At 42.2% G+C, this 20749-nt stretch overlaps 1 protein-coding gene across 5 annotated transcripts; it reads right to left on the reverse strand.

Annotated features, from left to right (window-relative positions):
* Positions 1-20547, reverse strand: LOC308309313 (long-chain specific acyl-CoA dehydrogenase, mitochondrial-like). Of its 5 annotated transcripts, XM_080754859.1 has the most exons (14): positions 20416-20536; positions 18649-18762; positions 14111-14287; positions 13056-13193; positions 11141-11305; positions 9895-9961; positions 9271-9435; positions 6348-6449; positions 5041-5154; positions 3969-4096; positions 3415-3501; positions 2843-2932; positions 930-1163; positions 1-35 (listed from the first exon to the last, which is right to left on the reverse strand). In XM_080754859.1, exons 1-13 carry the CDS (start codon positions 20502-20504, stop codon positions 1148-1150), a joined length of 1452 nt encoding a protein of 483 aa, XP_080610985.1. In that variant the 5' UTR covers positions 20505-20536; the 3' UTR covers positions 1-35; positions 930-1147. The 5 variants fall into 5 exon arrangements, with proteins under 5 accessions (XP_080610985.1, XP_080610987.1, XP_080610988.1 ...); XM_080754861.1 differs by lacking the exon at positions 18649-18762 and having other exon boundaries at positions 20416-20547; XM_080754862.1 differs by lacking the exon at positions 13056-13193.
* Between the last annotated feature and the right edge of the window lie 202 nt (positions 20548-20749).

A 20749-nucleotide genomic window follows, 5' to 3' on the forward strand; every position in this document is an offset into this window, starting at 1 on the left:
ATTTAACCACCTGGCAAAACCTCTTGATTGACAGCCTAGAACAGGTGCACAGGTGCACAGGTGCACACAGACACAGACACAGACACACACACACACACACACACACACACACACACACACACACACACACACACACACACACACACACACACACACACACACACACACACACACACACACACACACACACACACACACACACACACACCCTTTGACTGTGAAGCACACAGAGATTAACCGAACAGAACTGAATCATGTTGTTTCAGTACCTGAACCAGTGCAGAAGTGCTATAATACAAAAACACACTCAAGCATTGGTCAGTTATTAGCAAGAATAAGGCGAGATAACAGCTGAACTCTGGGATTAGTAATAAAGCCCCACCCTGTTTAAGGACTTTTTACAGTTGTGCTCCATTTTAAGACTCTAAAAGGCCACTCACTTCAAAGACCAGACACATACAAAAAGTAATTCTAATCACCAATAATAGATAACATGCAGGGACATTCCTCGGAAGATTCCGTCCTAATTTCACTACGGTCGTGATAACAATGACTGACCAGCGTTTACTGATGAACACACTGGCTACTAATGTGGAAGCTCTACAGATAAACACACAAGACCCATTCTAATGCAAAGTTCAAGTTCAAGTAGTTTTATTAGTTATTCAGCCATGTGCAGATGAACGATAAGGTGTTTATTGAGTCTGGATCTGAAAAGTGGATCTTTTCTGATTCCTGGACTGCAATTCTTATACTCTAGTCTAGACCTTCTCAGAAAGACATTTTACACCTTCCCCTTGTCCAACATGCTGAAAGGCTGTTAACTAAATATAACACACATTAGCCCCATCCAGGCCTTGCTCCACCGGAATGGATTTGAATATTTAATGATAATACTTAAAGCCTTATATGGCTTGGTATGCACTTACATCTATGTGAACTAGAATGCTGCCTTCCTAGCCTCGTAAACCAGACTGCCTTCCATCCAAATGGGGCGGCTGTAGCTCAGGAGGTAGAGTCGGTTGGCCAGTGATCCATGGGTCGGCGGTTCAAATCCCAGCTTCTCCTGTCGAAGTGTCCTTGGGTAAGACACTGAACCCCAAGTTGCTTCCGGTGAGCTGGTTGGTGCCTTGCATGGTTTCCACCGTCACTGGTGTATGAATCTATGGGTGAATGTAATGCACATTGTAAAGCGCTTTGGATAAAAGCGCTATACAAATGCACCATTTACCATTTACTGGGCTGCAGCATGTAATGGCATCAAATAGGGCATACATGGGCAACTGGCAGCCCGGGGGCCACATGCGGCCCTCACATTCACTTAATGCGTCCCGCAGGTTAATATCAGAATACTGAGATATTATTGATTTCAGCTGTTACAATTCCAAACATGCAAACATGACCCGCTTTAATTACTTCAGTCTCTATTAGTACCTAAAATTAAATTAAAAAATAGCCAATCTACAAGCTCAAAATGCGTCGCACTGCAACGCATTTTGAACATGTAGATTGGCTATTTTTGACTGTATATGCATTGTGGCCCTCTGGAGTGAATGTGAAAATAATAGTGGCCCTCTCGATCATCAAAGTTGCCCACCCCTGAAATAGGGGAACATAGTGGCCTGTAAGACACTGCCACCTACTGGTAGACAAAGGCAGTTGCTGTAAGTAATTGCACTGGATAACATGTCACCTTACTGGTTAAAATAGTCAAATTGAATGAATAATGTGTACTGCACTCGCTAACAGTGTCACCTAGATGGCTACGATAATAATAAACAAAGAATTAATACAGTTCCTTTTTGCTGAACGATGCCCATGGTCTATATGGATTTAGAATAGTTTGAAAGGTGCCACCCCACATACAATGGGTTGTTAATTATCCTGTATGAAATTGTAAAAGAAAATAAATTATTCATGACAGGCCTGTTTTAAATATTTATTGACAGGATTCATTATTTAGAAGAAACAAAAACGTTGCTTTATAAACTAGAAAAAAGGATTAGCGCTGTTACTTTCAGTTCTCACTCAACTGTGAGCTCTGTCAGATTGCATTTATATTATCAAATGGACGGGTATAATTCATGTGCGTAGGCAAAAGCTAAATTGATCAGACCAGTCAAACAAGATCTACAGAAATATTCACAACAGCCAACTATTACTTTACAAAAATATACATCACTAAGCATATTAGCCCTTGGAGTTTGTGTTGTTCAAAACAAGTTAAGAAATGTATTTGTTTCACTATCAAGGCTGATCGTGTCTAGTGTCTGGTAAATTCATTTGAAAGGGTTTCCTCCAACTTGCGATAGAACTACCCCAAATTCACCGGACGACACCCCAGAAAGCCCTTACCCTCAAATAAAGCACGTCATGACTCACATGATGACTCATATAATTTAACCACATTCTAATTTTCAATTTAGGCATTTAGGAAGACACTACCCAGAGGCACTTACAGAGAGCAGGATCACAGTAAGTAGCATGAACACTAGACAACCAACGACAGGGACAGTAGTCGAGGAGTAATCTCTCGAGACAGCCTCAGCGCGCTACGCTTCTGAGAGAGACAGACTGATAGGTGTCACCCTTTCTTTGATCTGGGTTCCCAGATTGGTCGAGGAGTGATGGGAAAACATGGATGTGCTACAACTTAGTAAACCAGTAACGCAACAAGCTTTACTTTCATACGAGGAATAATATGTTATCTCAGATATGTCATTTTGAGAAAAAGAAAACCTTTACTGTCTTCCTGGTACCTCTACAGTCATTGACAAAGACCCGTGCAAAGCAACCCAACCGCTTAGTGCTCCCTCCACCATGGTAAAACTCTGCCTCTCACTTCTGGCTGACGATGGTGCGAGCGATGAGCTCCTTCATAATCTCATTGGTGCCTCCGTAGATGGGCTGAATTCTGGAGTCCACAAACGCCCTGGAATGGAGAGAGGGAGGTGCGAGATAAGGGCTACATTGAGGGGCGTATTGATGTGATTCATAAACGCAAGTGTAACCACCTAAGCCAAAATAGCCGATCTAGGAGCACACAACACATTACATCATGATGGGTTGTGAGCTTGTAGATCTGCTCTTTTCAAAAACATTGGACTCAACAGTTTTTGACCACATTCACCTACAGTATAATGACATGCTCAAAATAGGGATGTCAGGTTGCAAGTGATTATCAAACATGTATAGGAAATGGATCACACAGTAGCAAGAATTACTTTTCTTGGTTGCAAGTGGTTAACATAACCCGACAACTTGATATTGCATCACATAAAATGCAATTATTTTGCCGTTTTCCATAGTAAATGAGTACCTGAGAGGAATAACTTTTATAATAATTATTTTGAATATATATTTTTTTTGATTTACCAGACTGTAAACCACAAAGTAGTCCTTTTTACTACTCACCTGGCAATGGGGAATTCCCACATGTACCCCCAGCCTCCGTGGAGCTGCAGACACTGTGTCGCCACTTTGTTCTGGAGGTCTGACGCCCTATAAAATGAACGAACAACGTGGACATTACAGATGAGAGCATACACTGTAGATGGTTTCATCCAAATGCTCTTGGGATGATCCAAAACCCCAGGAGACATCTGGTCGGCTGTTAAGTGTAAGAGCCAACTACAGCATGTTAGCTAGTTTCAACCAGTAAGCTAACAATGGAAAGGGTCAGGGAGAGATAGTCAGTATGATTTCTTTCCTCTCACCATAATAACAAGGCGAAATTAAAGCTAGCTAACGGACCAAAAACAAGGCAATTATAATGCTTTGTTCTATTGTCCAGGAAAGAAAACAGAAGTTCAAATAAACTGTAAACAATGTACTATTGTTGTTTTCCATTTGAAACCGTCTACAGAGCAGATGGTCTGTTAAGGAGAGTATGTTACGTACTGTAGGTTTGTTCCAACCAAAACGACCCCACAATCACAATGCAGTTACAGTACATTCAGAGGTCTTACCAGTACTTGGCCATGGAGGCCGTTGAGGAGTCCAAGCGTTTTTCAGCGTGCAGTTGAAGACAGCTGTCTACGAAAGCCCGGCCCACGCAGATATCTGTCTTCAGCTCAGCTAGCTTGTGCTGCACTGTCTGTTAGGATATAGAATAAGTTCATATTTTCTCTCGTGTCTGTTGGCAAGCAAGAAATAACTACAAATCCTGAGCATCTTAAAGGGATATTCCACTTTCAAAAAAACTTTTTGTCATTGTATGGTCTAATCAGGCTTGTATGAACACCCTGAACAGTTTTTAATTTTCCTCATTCAGTATTTGATATTTGATGTAAATGTTATCTGGCCCTCCAGGCTCAGGGCCTCTCCCCCCTGAAAGTGGAATATCCCTTTAACCCATTTAGAACGGGTACACATTTTGTGTATCATTATTTTATGCTTCAACTATTGAAAAATAGCAGATATACAAGCTCACAGCACGGCACCGAGTGCCGCGCTGCAAGCTTGTAGATCTGCTATTTTTGAAAAATCAAGAAAATTAGAATTTTGACCCGATTCTATAAGTGTCTTTTGAATCCTTCTAAGGTGTTTTGAAAAACCTATGTTTTCTATGTCAGCAATCTGGCCAGCCATCGTCAAAGAAAAGGTCCTTTTCACTTAACTGGAGCTCAGTTAGTCTGTTCTTGAGAGACTACTATGTCAGTGGTTCTCATACTTTTTCATGTGAAGGACCCCCAAAATGATATTTATTTGGCCACGGACCCCCATCTCAAATTATTTAGTTCCAGGGACCACCCAGAAGCAAAATTTGAGTTACAAATGTTCGCTTTGAAAATACATATACCGGTATTCAAAGATTTGCACACATTTTCACGACTTTTTCAAAAATAGCAGATCTACAAGCTCACAGCGCGGCACTCGGTGCCGCGCTGTGAGCTTGTATATCTGCTATTTTTCACTGGTTAAAGCATTCAATAATTCTAGGCCTAAATGGGTTAATGAACTATTAAAAGAAACACATCTTTGTGTGAACAAGTCTATTTGATTCGAGACAGGGAAAACACGCCGCTGCTCTCCACAGACCTGTAAGTGAGAGATGGTCTTGCCGAAGGCCTTCCTCTGCATCACATAGTTTCTCGTCTCCTCAAACATGAACTCACAGCTGGCCATGGCCATGTCAGCGATCAGCAAACGCTCCTATACACAAATTGGCAACGGAATAGCGAATTGAGTGAACAGGCAAAAAGGGGGTTTGAGAACAAACTCTTAGAAATACTCAAGATACAAATGAAAGGCTCCAAGGTGTCTAAAAGATGAAGAGATTTGAAGTTCAGTCCACGGGAGACAGACTACAGCCAGGATAGTACAACTATTTTCAACTGGTGCCAAAGGACTGAATTAATCCCTGATTAAACAGCTATACTCTATGGTGAATAACAGGCGTGCTGTTGATCCAAACTTAGAGAGTTGAGAACCGCTGCATTAGGGACCCACTCTCTGTTTTGGTAGTTCCCAAACCGTACATTATTCTAGACAGTTGAGTCACACATTATTTATGTATTTACTATATCAGCACACTCATTCCCTAATACAGATCTTATTCAATTCAAGTCCCCCCGCCCCTTCACTTTAATAAGTACACAATGTGTCACATCACGATGCGTTGACCTTTTTGATCAGCTATTTTTGCCATTTTTACATGTTTTGAAAGTATGAAATAGTGATTAAACAAATGTTATTATTTTGCATAAGTAAAAGGAAAAAACGTATACATTATAGAGCGATGAGAGCAGAACGAACACGAATACAAGCGTGCCTCGACATCCTGACTAGCCTCGGGCACAAACAGTTTGAAAATCACAGGTCCATTTTATCATACATGGGCAACTGGCGGCCCGGGGGCCACATGCGGCCCCCACCTTCACTTAATGCGGCCCGCAGGTTAATACCGGAATACTGATATATTATTGATTTCAGCTGTTACAATTCCTGATATGACCTGCTTTAATTCCTTCTGTCTATATTGGTAGCTTAATGACTAGTATAGTAGTATTAAAATGTATTTGTATTTAGGTTCATAAAGTTAACATGAGTATATAACTAAATGCCTTTGAAATGAAATCAAAATGTTACATTTCTGGAGTCCAATTAAGAAATAACAAAAAATAATTCAGGATTCTAATTCAAAAGAAGCAAAAATGGCCGATCTACAAGTTCAAAACGCATCGCAGCGCGATGCGTTTTGAGCTTGTAGATCTGCTATCACCATTTGAGCTTGTAGATCTGCTATCACCATTTGAGCTTGTAGATCTGCTATCACCATTGTACCACCTTGTAGATCTGCTATCACCATCATCAAAGTTGCCCACCCTGCTCCACATGGCTCCTACCTGAGGCAGTTCATTCATGAGGTAGTAGAAGCCCTTGTTGGCCTGTCCCAGGAGGGCACTGGCCGGGAGACGCACGTCCTCGAAGAACAGCTCTGCTGTGTCCTGATGGGAAAGACGGCATAGAATTAACAAAAATAAACTAACGATTATTTTCCTTCTTTCGATTAATTGCTTTTGCGATTGATCGAATAATCAAGGAGCATTTTCATTTTAAATAAAGAAAATGATAATAATGCTACGGTTTTCTATTTTAACATGAAAATAACAGCTTTCACCTCAGGTCCCAAGAGTAAATTAGTTATTGATTAGATTACCAAGAAAGAGAAACCTGTAAAATTCAGAGAGCCAGTGACTGGAGTTGAGAACTACTTCTTTAAACCAATTTGTAATTATTAGAATTTTGTGTTTTGTTTGAAAAGCACTTGTTAAAGTGCTAAAAGGTGTATCGTTATTCATCATCCATATATTTGGGTCCCCATCCGGAATCAATGGGGTTACATTTATTGTAATCAAATTATTGTCTTAGGAATGGGACAAATACAAAAACATATTATTGAACTCAAGTCTCCATGGCATGAGTAATCAATAGAAGACAAAAAATCCTTTAAACACTATATACTTAATTGTAGGTAAAATAATGACAATAACAGATATACAAGCTCATGATGATGCATCGAATGTGACACATTGTGAGCTATAAGTTCTCAACATGTCGCAGTCTTTTTGTTGACATGCTGTATTTAGTCATCGTAGCTTTGTTTTTATTTTGTTTTCATTGAGTCTTTTCGTCATAGTTTTAGTCAACGAAACTACTCTGCAGTGAAGAGAGTATGTGAGGAGATGTGAGACACTAGGAAAATCTTTTGTACCGGCCGCCCTTAAGCTGTACGAGACACATAACGGACGATTGAAAAGGACTTCCTTCCTAACTTAGACTGACGTAACTATTGCTGTATTGACTTTGACCCCTAAGGACCTTCCAGGGAGAGTGCTCATGTGTGTCTTGCGGTGACACGCTTCCTAGTTTCTTCTTCTCTGAGCTGTTTTCTTTTTTTTCGCACTGATTTTTGACATTGCACTATTAGGTTGTGTTGGTAGTCTCTGAGTATTTTGCTTTGTTTAACAATGACAGTGAGATACTTGTTGCACTAACTAGCATTGACTGTTACGGTCTCTTTTTTTGCGACCGTCAGGGAGCAGTTTACTATGAAAACCTCCACCGGTCGTCCGTCCGTCCGTCCGTCCGTCCGACACACGTCACACGTGACCATCAACAAACGTCACACCTTTGTTGATGTTTAAATCGAAGAGTCTTGGTCAAATACTTCTGTTGGTTTCTGCACTGATCATTTATACAATTCAGCTGTGTTTGCTCGTGTCATCATGATGAGGTCATAAATCAGCCATGCCCAAATATAGATTTTACGGGTTTACATGCTTACTCAGTTATTCGTTATGTGAAAGTCCTATGACGTCTATGATATCTGACATCATCATACATACATTCCCTTTTATGCCCATAAATGGAGATCCCCTCTGTAGAACCAGCCACTGACATCACTGTAATGTCAGGGGAACCAAATCCCTTTTATGCCCATATATGGAGATCCCTGTGATGCCAGGGGAACCAAATCCCTTTTATGCCCATATATGGAGATCCCCGTGTTGCCAGGGTAACCAAATCCATTTTATGCCCATATATGGAGATCCCTGTGATGCCAGGGGAACCAAATCCCTTTTACGCCCATATATGGAGATCCCTTATGTCATCAATATTAAGCCCATATCTGTGAATATCTTTGGGTACCAGATGTCTCCATATATGGTTAAATGGTCCGATATACATCACTGGCCAGAAGACCAAGAAATGGTGCAACCTCGCCCTTTGCTTTCTCCCTTAGGCATCTTACTGGTAGGTAGTTTAATGAGGAATGCAGTATGGTGGTAGGTAGGTAGTTATGGCCTTTGATGTAAGATTTTCACTTTCTAGGATAACTATATTTGCTATTCCCAGATGATGCCCTTTTAGGGTACCCCTCATGCCCATATATGGAGATCCCCAGGCTTTACTAATTAACATAAGTTTTATGCCCATATATGGAGATCATTGTCCCAATGTCATCAGATATATGGGCATAAATGGACACAGGCAAACTAGATGGGCTGTATGGATATCCAGATGTGTGATGTAAGTGTTTTATTCCAAATGTGGCACCCCACAGACATATTTCCAGAAACAAAATCCCTTTCATGCCCATATATGGAGATTTCTGATGTCATCAATCCCAGGCCCTGTAAAAAACATGGTTGCTATGGTAAACAGTTGGTTGCTAGGGTAAACAGTTGGTTGCTAGGGTAAGAAAACATGGTTGCTATGGTAAACAATTGGTTGCTAGGGTAAACAGTTGGTTGCTAGGGTAAAAAAAACATGGTTGCTGTGGTAAAAAATTGGTTGCTAGGGTAAACAGTTGGTTGCTAAGGTAAAAAACATGGTTGCTATGGTAAACAGTTGGTTAGTAGGGTAAACCTTCAATGATTTTGACATCTTGTTACTAATCTGTCGGTAGATAATGCCGGTCTTATATAAGGGTCATTTGTGTACGGTGTGATGTCATACTGATGTCAGCAGTGTGACAGGAGATAAGCGACCAACGGTCGCTTATCTCCCGATTAGGGAGTCTTACTGGTGTAAGACACTTTATGGATATATACTTATATATTACTCGCCCCCTCTATTGATGCACCTTCTCTTTATTGGTACTGTACTGCTCTTGTTTTTTTCCCCTCTTTCTATCTTTTTTCTTACTTCTCTGTAACTTTGTAAATAACTGTATACTGCTGTGCTACAACTGGACAACTGAATTTCCCCCTTGGGATAATAAAGGTATCTATCTATATCTATCTATATCTATCTATCGAGTACCTGGGCTTTCAGGCCGATCTTCTCCAGCTTGCGTCCCTTGTGGTAGCCCTTCATGCCATCCTCCACCAGGAAGAGGCTGATGCCATGGGCAGCCGTCCTCGCCTCCCGGTTGGTCACGGTCACCACAATGACCACGTCACTCATCCAACCGTTGGTGATGAACACCTACAGTACAAACAAAATGCACTGTATATTAGCCCATTAAGACCTGAGGCTCATTCTAAATATATAAGGTCGTTCTGACACATTCAAGATTTTTCAAAATTCTGCAAAAATAGCAGATGTACAAGCTTGTCTGGAAAAGCACTATTTTCAGCTCAACAAAAAGCAGTATATTAAACCTATTATTAGTACCTTATATATTTAATTATATTGTATTCATCGTGGAGAGTCTTAATCGCCCTTTATAATAGGAACACATTTGACCAAAAAATTAACATGTCTTGTAGATTGTCTATTTTTGACAAAGAGATTTGGTGTAGAAGGGAAAAAGGAGGAAGCCAAGGATAGACACCTGAGGGACCCAGGATAGAAGTTCAACTATGTGTCTTGCAGGGTAGAGAGCTTATTGCTAGCTATGGTGTGAACCTGTGAGAGTCAGAAAGGAGGTTGTTGTAGTTTTACCTTGTTGCCATTGAGGATCCAGTCACTACCATCTTGCTTGGCATAGGTCCTCACCCCTTGAAGGTCGCTGAGTGGGTCAAAGGAAGAAGATAGTCACTCACAGATTAACCACTTGAACCCTAAACTCCCTATGCTGGACTTGTCATCACAGGCAAACATTTGGCAAAAATAGACAAACAATAAGCAAATCTACAAGCTCAGAAGGTGTGAGCTCAGTGTTAGCTAAAACTCACTGCACCATTATGTCTTCAAGGTACACTTTTACGATGAAATGCAGCACTTGTAAGAACTATCTTTTCCGAGCTTGATAAGCCAATTTGAATCAATGGCTTGTATATAAAATAAACAGCATAGAGACTTTCAAAAGGGTTACTTACCTATGCTTAGAAACTCTAAAGTCCTATTGTTTTTTTCCAAGGCATTTAAACATGAATGTTCTAAATATACACTGCTTTATGTTGTTTGTAACATTTATTGAAGACAGGGGCAATCTCTGGCTAGAATCAAACCTGATATGGATCTTTAAAGTTGAGAAATGTGCAAGAACAATATATTATCTCTGGTTATTAATAAATCCCAGAGCTCATTTCCTATTCCTCCATGGCAGGTCAATAAGTAAAAATCAGACATGAACTTTATCTTAAAGGTTAACTCATAGAAAGGTTGAGGAAAACAAAAATCATATTAAATTGTCTGAACTCTAGAACTTCTTTCAAAATTCGAACCCTACATGTGGTATGCCTTTCCTTTTTTTTGCGTGTGTGTGTGTGTGTATGGGGGGGGGGGGGATCTTTCACCCTATTTTAGCTTGGGGTTCCTAAAATACATCAAGATTAATCTCACTCCTCCAGACAACTGTCTTTATTTCTAGAAAAAGGGCCCTATCCAGTGAATCAGACTGACTGAGAGGGTCCTCAGTCGGCCTAAACCACCACCATGAACCACATGGAAGTTGTAGATTAGAATCACCACAGACAGACACCAACTGGCTGCACTTCTCCTATCCGCCTACAGTATGAGCTCTCATTTTGGGCATGCCAGCCACCATAGCCTGCCTGGAAGTCAGTCTATGGTGATATTGACAGTTTTACTGCACAATGGTGCCCTGAGCAACTAAAACTAAAGGAAACCGGTTTTAGTTTATAAATAAAACAAATAAGTCTTTAAACAACATGCTTCTTTCAATACTCATGCATATATTTTTATATGCATATACTGCTTCATAGACGGCTTGTGAATAGCTCACCTGCCCGCCCCTGGCTCAGTCATGGCAATAGCGCCGATGCATTTCCCAGCAGTCATCTGGGGGATGAAGCGCTCGATCTGTTCCTTGGAGCCGTAGTTGCTGATGTAGGGCATGACGATCTCAGAGTGCAGGGCGAAGCCTGGGCCCGAGCAGTTAGAATACATCCTGGAACACAACACATACGCTCCTATGAGGCAACAATGAGAGAGCAATTTGGAGAAGGAATCGTCGCTGTCAGGCAGAAACCATGTACCTCCATGATTCATCTTTTTATTTTTTTTATACAATAATGCTGTATACCGGTATTTTAATTTGTCATATGACAAGTGTCATGCAAAAATGTACAACCTTACGTTAGCCATTATGAAAATAAAAATAAAATGGTGTCCCAAAATAGGGACACCAGGTTGAAAGTCTGTTGTGACTATGGTACATTTATGGATCCATTGGAAAACAGGTTCCACCCAAGAGCGATGGAATTGGTTCTGGCAGATTCATGAACAAAGACCCATCTTTAATTCAGGAATGCCAAATTATTTATTCATTTCGTCGACTAAAACTATGACGAAAAATGCTCTATTTGTTCTTAGGGAGGGACAAGTGGAGAAGAGATCCAGTAGAACTAAAATACAAGACATGTTATGCTTGGTTGTGCACCGGTGTTGCACTCACAATAATTTTAACTAAAATCAACTAAAATCTTATATTTAGTCGACTAGAGTAAAGCTAAAACATTTCAGAGGACTAAAACTCAATTCAATCTTTATTCACAGGGTTCCCACACATTTTTACCAATTAATTTCCAAAACTTTTCCAGAATATTTAACCCAATTTCCAGGACTATATAACAATAATTCAGCTCTATAACAATAATTCAGCTCAATAACAAGTCGCTTACTCCTACGCGCAATGCCCAAAGACAGGTAGTGTATGCCAGTGGTTCTCAACCTTTTCAGGCTGTGACCCCCGAAATAATCATATTTTAACTGGGGACCCGGCACCCTGACGAGCACTAAGAGTTGAGGAATTTTGTATAACACGTTTCTATTGTGAAAATAGCAGATCTACATGCTCACAACGCCTCGCGTTGCAAGGCGTTGTGAGCATGTAGATCGGCTATTTTCACAATTTCTGCCTCTAATATTTGACAATTTGGCCAATGTTTAATTTGTCATTTCAGAGGTATTAACAAAATCAAAAACCAACAAGACAATGCATGGCTATTTTTTTACAGGACCTTCCAGGACCCTTGATCAATTCCAAAACTTTTCCAGTACTGGAAAAATATTTTTCTAATTTCAAAATATTTCCAGGACTTTCATGACCGTGGGAACCCTGTATTCAAAACTTTCAGTCAACGCGTGATTCCTAAACCCACCAGGCTTGAGTTAAGACCCGCCTCGTGGAAACGCGAGGACTTCCAGGAGTGGCTGAAATCCCTGCCTGACACATGGAGGGTGGATAAAGTCAGAGGCATGAAGACTTGTACTTGAGAAAAGCCTGCATTTGCACAATGCACAACTATTAATTTCTCACTACAGTGCTCAAAATAAACTGTGCTAAATAAATCTTGAAAGTGACTTAATTGTACTGTGCTTAATAAAGGGAAAACTTTGCTAAAGAGAAAAACGTACTGAGAAAGCTATTAATTTGTCACTACTGTGCTCAAAATAAAAACTCTTACTGATTATCAGTTAAATTGTTATGGTTTGGATATGGCTTTGGGCCTATTATGCTGCGTGTATTATTGTAATGGATCAGTAGGTAGTAGGTACTTTGCACTTGAGCGAGCAGCACTAACGTTCATGGGCACTTTCATACTTAAGATTATCGAGAGGAGGCGGGTCTTAACTCAATCCTGGTGGGTTTAGGAATCAGGCAAAATCAACACTGGTAGAGAGAGAGAGTGACTCACTGCTCCTCCCACACCACGGCGGCAGACAGCAGGTCTCCTCCGATGCCGCCCTGTTCCTCGGGGGTCAACACTCCCAGCAGACCCTGCTCCCCCGCCTTCTCCCACAGCTCTCTGCTCACCTGGCCGGCCTTCTCCCACCTGGCTGGGACGGAGGCCATGGGGTTAGGGCAGGGGTTCTAGTGTTGTCAAAAATATTGATTTATCGAGCAGTATCGATTTCGAATATAGTATCGATTTTCAATATGACTTTTCCATAGTATCGATAATATCGATACTCAGTTTTTACCTCTCTCGTTGGCTTACACCAACGTTACTTTTATGTGTATCGTTCCTACTTTGGCTTATTCCTAGTTATTTTAAAGGCCTATTTGTACTTAGAATGTTAAAATATCAAAGGCAGGCCTTTAAAAAGTGCACTACCATCTACCTCAAGAAGTTCTGTATTTTTCTTTAAATAAAAATAACAATTTTTGCACTAAAATCACAGTGGTTGCGTGGTATCGAAAATGGTATCAAGTATCGTCATTTTTTTAAATATTGTATCGAAGTTAGAAATCCAGTATCGTGACAAGCCTAAGGGGTTCTCAAACCTTTTTTTAGGCCGTGACCCCAAAAATACACACATTTGAACTGGGGACGCCCACTCTGACAAGCACTTGGAATTGTAGGCATTACATTCAAAGTGACTCGGTTCCACAGAAAAAAATCGAACCTCGGTACGAAGTGAAGCGGTGAATTCTTATTCTATGTGTTCTAGAGCTATGAAATCTGTGTTCTATACATTCTATCTTCTAGATCTATACTTTCTATGTGCTTTAGTTCTATATTTTCATGAATTCTGAATGAATGAATGATTTTGTCTGGAGGGCCAAATTGTCATGTGAAGCTTGACCAATCCTCAATTCTGCATGCACGGGACAGACATGGGACAGACAAAGCCACACCTTGGAAGCGGCTTTCACCGCTTCAAATATTGTGAAAATAGCAGATCTACATGCTCACAACGCCTCGCGTTGCGAGGTTCATGCTTCAGGCAGTGGTTCTACAGTACACACTCCCTATGGTGAGGAACGACCTCCTCCTGGAAGAACCTCCGGACGCTCTGCCTGAACAGGTCATGGTCCTCGGTGAAGAGCCGCCGCGTCCCGATGTCCATCAGGGACTTGGCGCTGGAGGTCTCTGGACGCCAGGGCCCGGTGTCTCCATGCTCCTGGGCCTGGCTGTGCTGCAGTCTGGGGCAAAGAGGAGATAAAGATCATGTTCCCAGTGGTTACTGCAATAGAAATACTCTTGTTACAAGTAAAAGTCCAGGTAATCAAAATGTATTTGAGCAGTACAAATTGGTATATTTAAAGTACCAAAAGTAGAAAGAAAGTACTCATTGCGCAGTGTCCTATTTCATACGCTTTCAAATATATAAAAATCCTTTGAAAATAGCAGATCTACAATGAATTATGAGATTGTAGGCTATTTTCAAATGGCCGAAATGTGTATAGGGCTGAAGTGGTTAATGTATTTTCTTTTTTCTTCTACATATCACACAATTTTGCAACCCATTTTTCACCCAGTGCCAATTATCTAATGTAATCCTGAGTACTACACTCCCTCCGCCAATTGCGCCAACCTGGGGAGAGCAACGGACTGACCGTACACTGGGTGGGTCATTTCTAGTATTCAGTGCCATTTGTGTCCCATTTCTGTATATACCATAAGAAGTACAAGTCAATCACGGTTTAATTTTCCTTTTTGATCAATGTTTCAGGTTCCATTACTGTTGTGGTAAAGCGTAACATGTCCAACCTGTTACGCTTAAAGGAGTAGTTCACCCCCAAAATGACTTTTTTTCTATTGATTACTCATGCCATGTAGACTTGAGTTCAATAATATTTTTTGGTTTTTGTCACATTCCTAAGACAAAAATGTGATAACAATAAAGTTACCCCCATTGATTCCGGATGGTGACCCGTTTCGAAACGGGTCACCATCCGGAATCAATGGGGGTAAATTTACTCAAATCAAATTTTTGTCTTAGGAATGTGACAAAAACCAAAAAATATTATTGAACTCTACTCTCCATGGCATGAGTAATCAATAGAAAAAAAGTCATTTTGGGGGTGAACTACTCCTTTAATAGAGGAAATTGATACATTTTCACAATTCTGCAAATATGGTTGATAAATATATAAGAAATCTTACTTGTTCCCAATGTGCTACCATATTATATATATATCATTAAATGAGGAGTAATTGCCATCTTTAGCATAACATTGTTACATTAATTGATTCATTGACAATTTGTCCCATTCATGTGCATTTGATCATCTATCTATAAATGCGAGAAGTCTCTGCGTGTCTGTCTGTCTGTCTGTCTGCGTGTATGTAATCCGCGTATCTCGAGAACCGTTCGTCCCACCGGCTTCAGATTCGGCACGCACGTTCTCCGCCGCGGCGCGGAGTGCAGTGCCCGGCCTCGACCCGACGCGTGTTTTTTCCGAAACGGCGCAAAACGTTCGGAATCTCCTTATGCGGAGCTGATTGTTGATTGTTGACATCAGGCTGTTCCGGAGGAAATCTGATTGTTGACATCAGGCTGTTCCGGAGGAAATCGGCGCAAGCGCTGACTCATTGTGACATCATTTCATAAAAGGCTCTGACATCGCGTACGCAACATGAGTCAACACAAAATGCCATGGTTATGTATCTCCATATATGGGCATATGGGCAGATCTCCATATGGGCTACATATATGGGCATATGGGCACAAAGGGGACACAGATATATGGGCATAAATGGACGTATCGGCACAAGGGCTGACTCATACAGAGATCTCCATATATGGGCATATGGGATATATGGGCATAAATGGACGTATCGGCACAAGGGCTGACTCATACAGAGATCTCCATATATGGGCATATGGGCAGATCTCCATATAGTGACATCATTTCATAAAAGGCTCTGACATCGCGTACGCAACATGAGTCAACACGACTCATTGTGACATCATTTCATAAAAGGCTCTGACATCGCGTACGCAACATGAGTCAACACAAAATGCCATGGTTATGTATCTCCATATATGGGCATATGGGCAGATCTCCATATGGGCTACATATATGGGCACACAGATATATGGGCATAAATGGACGTATCGGCACAAGGGCTGACTCATACAGAGATCTCCATATATGGGCATATGGGCAGATCTCCATATAGTGACATCATTTCATAAAAGGCTCTGACATCGCGTACGCAACATGAGTCAACACGACTCATTGTGACATCATTTCATAAAAGGCTCTGACATCGCGTACGCAACATGAGTCAACACAAAATGCCATGGTTATGTATCTCCATATATGGGCAGAGATCTCCATATATGGGCATATGGGATATATGGGCATAAATGGACGTATCGGCACAAGGGCTGACTCATACAGAGATCTCCATATATGGGCATATGGGCAGATCTCCATATAGTGACATCATTTCATAAAAGGCTCTGACATCGCGTACGCAACATGAGTCAACACAAAATGCCATGGTTATGTATCTCCATATATGGGCATATGGGCAGATCTCCATATGGGCTACATATATGGGCATATGGGCACAAAGGGGACACAGATATATGGGCATAAATGGACGTATCGGCACAAGGGCTGACTCATACAGAGATCTCCATAAATGTGAGAAGTCTCTGCGTGTCTGTCTGCGTGTATGTAATCCGCGTATCTCGAGAACCGTTCGCCCCACCGGCTTCAGATTCGGCACGCACGTTCTCCGCCGCGGCGCGGAGTGCAGTGCCCGGCCTCGACCCGACCCGACGCGCGTTTTTTCCGAAACGGCGCAAAACGTTCGGAATCTCCTTATGCGGAGCTGATTGTTGATTGTTGACATCAGGCTGTTCCAGAGGAAATCGGCGCAAGCGCTGACTCATTGTGACATCATTTCATAAAAGGCTCTGACATCGCGTACGCAACATGAGTCAACACAAAATGCCATGGTTATGTATCTCCATATATGGGCATATGGGCAGATCTCCATATGGGCTACATATATGGGCATATGGGCACTGCTGACTCATATGGGCATAAAGGGGACACAGATATATGGGCATAAATGGACGTATCGGCACAAGGGCTGACTCATACGAATGCCCCCATATATGGGCATAAAATGGATTGCAGACAGACAGATACAGATATCTCCATATATGGACATAAATGGACAGAGGCAAACAGATGGTCAAAGGTCTCCATATATGGGCATAAAATGGACGCAGACAGACAGATACAGATATCTCCATATATGGGCATAAATGGACACAGGCAAACAGATGTTCAAAACGGGTCCTATGACAACAGGTATAATGAGGTTTGCATTAAAGGGGGAACCGGCACTGTGTGCAACACAGTTGGAGGCACAGACAGATACTCCATATATGGGCATAAAATGGACGCAGATAGACAGATATCTCCATATATGGGCATAAAATGGACCCAGAACTATAACTGCAGTGATCTCCATATATGGACATAAAATGGACGCCGACAGACAGACAGACAGATACAGATATCTCCATATATGGGCATAAATGGACACAGGCAGACAGATGGTCAAAACGGGTCCTATGAAAACAGGTATAATGGGGTTTGCATTAAAGGGCGGGGCATTCATTCCCTATTTACATTGTTCCGAGTTGGCCAGGTCGCCGACTAGACGCTGGGCCGCCCGAAGGGCGGCCCAGCTTCTAGTATAATTAATTAAGCTGGACAGATATATTTTGCAACTGAACATGTGAAAAAAAAATCTATGGTGAAATGGCACCGAATAGGCTATTCTTTCAAAATATGTTGGAAAAAAATGGCATATGCTATGTTCAAAAAATCTGGCTATGCAGAACCATGGTTCTAAATGAGAGGTGCTGCAGAGATGCTGTGGGTTCCATAGTGTTTCCCTTGCTAAATGACTGATAGCCCATCTTGGGTTATGCTGCCATTCAGACATCTCCCCTAACCCTAACCTCAATGGAAGTGTTGCCACTCAGACAACTAGAAGTCAGCGTCTAAATAGCAACATGTCTGAATGGAGAGCGTATACCCCCATCTTGGGGATGATGAAGGCCTAGTTTAGTACATTTATCTTTATACAACACAGACGAGATAATGATGTCTGAACAATTACAAATGTTCTTAGACTGGGTCCCAGACAAGATGTTTGATATGTGCATATCAAACTGAGGGTGATTATTAAGATTAAAAGGGATGAGCACCCCTGATATGAACATATATATAGTGTTATATAACCGTCAGGCGTTCAAAGTGTGTCAAAGGTTGTGCTCGACATGACCCAGTTCTGTGAGGACACAAGTCCTGGCAGGAAGCGAGTATACTAACTCTAGGATAAGTGGGGGGAAACAAAATGCCCCGCACTCATTTTTGAAGCTTGAGATTGGCTGAACCGGAGGTAGGGAGCACTCCATTGTGGTCACTTGGGCTGAGGTGCAACAAAACCTAAACCTAACCTTAACCCTAAGCCCTAACCCCAGTAAAACTAACGCTAGTGAATGCTAACCTGGTGAAATGCTAACCTGGCTGCCAACGCGAGACGGGTCCGACTGCAGTACACGGAAACCATTGGAGGAGGCGGGCATTGGAGGAGCCAAGTAGGAGGCAGGCATTGGAGGAGGCGGGCATTGGAGGAGCTGTATTCAAAAGCGGGAGGCGAATTAGAAAGGTTCATAGTATCCAATAGAATCATGGCAATAATGTCACGTCCTCTTCAAACCTTTATTGAACACAGAAACTAACATTCCCAAAAAATAAAACGTTTTTTAATAATGAAAAGTAACTTTTAATAATAAATAACTGTATTGCATTCATTCTTATTGCCGAAAATGACTCTTCAAACCATTATTCAACACTAGAAAATAATATTACAAAAAAAGAAAACGTTTCCTAATGAAAAATAACTTTTAATAATAATTATTAGCGGCGAGGGATCCCCCCTGAGGACCGGCGGTCCGCGAGAGACACCCCGGTGGAGGGTTGACGTGAGTCGGCCACCCTGCGGGACGGGAGTGCGGGGGTCTCACGCCACTGACCACGGGGTGACCGCAGCGGAGGTCCGTGAGTGGTGGTCTCCCGGTGGTAGCCGTGAGTCAGCCGCAGCGGAGCCGCAGCGGAGGTCCGTGAGAGGTGCGGGGGTCTCGCTGCGGATCCCCGCACGGTAGCCGTGAGTCAGCCGCAGCGGAGGTCCGTGAGAGGTGCGGGGGTCTCGCTGCTGACAGCTGACCCCCGCACCTCTCACGGACCTCCGCTGCGGCTGACTCACGGCTACCGTGCGGGGATCTGTCGACCCTCCACCGGGAGACTACTACTCACGGATCTCCGCTGCGGTCACCCCGTGGTCGGCGGCGAGAGAACCCCGCAGGGCGGCTGACTCACGGCTACCGTGCGGGGATCCGTCGACCCTCCACCGGGAGACCCGATGGTCACCTCGCCGATGACCCTCGCCTCGCGTAGCCGTGAGTCAGCCACCGCAGGGCGGCTGACTCACGGCTACCGTGTCGACCCTCCACCGGGAGACCCGATGGTCACCTCGCCTCGCCGATGACCGTCACCTCGCCTCGCCGGTGACGGTCAACGGCTCCGCCGGGGCTATAGCGGCGGGGGCCTCGCTGCTGATTTATTATTAAAAGAAACTTACTATATTATTAATATAGAAACTATTAACTGTATTATTATTATTACTATATTAAAATAAACTATTTACTATATTATTAATATAGTAAATAGTTTCTTTTAATAATATTCTTAAAGAAACGTGTTATTTTCCTGTGTTCAATAAGAATTAATAATCCATGTCGTTGTAGTATTCTAAAAACGACTGGGCACCGGTGGCTGTGTTGGGTGGCGAAAACAGCCGATCTACAAGCCCACAAAGCGTTGCGCTTGCTTGCGTTGTGAGCTTATAGGTCTGCTGTTTTCAGCACCTCCAAGGCCCGCCTCCTCCATGATTCTATTGGATACTATGAACCTTTCTAATCCGCCTCCAGCTCCTCCAATGCCCGCCTCCTCCAATGCCCGCCTCCTAGTACTGCAGTCAAACTCTATTGGCCAACGCTGGTATGTAGCTAACCTGCTGACGATGAAAACGAGCGCTGTATCCCCCACTTACCTAGAACGTAAACTGGCATACAGCGAACAGTCATTTTGTTTGAGACCTTTATATTAGAATATAATGGCATATGATCACAACTCGGACCAGAATGATGCATATTTCCCCAAAACACAACTAAAATCATTAAAAACACATTAAAAAATAACATGCACAATGCATTTGTTTGTACACATACCTTGCTATTGCTGCAGAGACCACCTGTCCGTTGCGCGATGTCTTTTGCAGTCCAGTTAAACATGACTTAACAACTTTGTTCATAAACATCTTTATTTTTGTCTCTTCAGTGCTAAACGCGTCCACCGACAAACAAAACAAACACTTTGTGACTCTTCTTCTGTGTACATTCACTCTGCACTTGAGTACCGTAGTTACTGAGCTTTGCAGCCATCTAGTGGTTCTATTCTGAATTGTCCAATGCTGTGGTTCTCACACTTTTAAATTTCAAGCACCCTCATAACTCTGAGAGTGTACCAGTGGTGGAAAAAGTACTAAAATGTTTTAGTAAAATT

Source organism: Nannobrachium achirus (assembly GCF_963921795.1).
Source record: "Nannobrachium achirus genome assembly, chromosome: 24".
Classification (NCBI taxonomy): Eukaryota; Metazoa; Chordata; class Actinopteri; order Myctophiformes; family Myctophidae; genus Nannobrachium; species Nannobrachium achirus.

Bases quoted from the DNA above. Each gene is read 5' to 3' on its own strand.
- LOC308309313 (XM_080754859.1), bottom strand. From the start codon at position 20,504: ATGTTTATGAACAAAGTTGTTAAGTCATGTTTAACTGGACTGCAAAAG. The intron at 11,306-13,055 runs GTGAGTCACTCT...GTTGTGTTCCAG, and splicing joins GCCGTGGTGTGGGAGGAGCA to GATGTATTCTAACTGCTCGG. The intron at 6,450-9,270 runs GTACTCGATAGA...CTTTCCCATCAG, and splicing joins AGATCGGCCTGAAAGCCCAG to GACACAGCAGAGCTGTTCTT.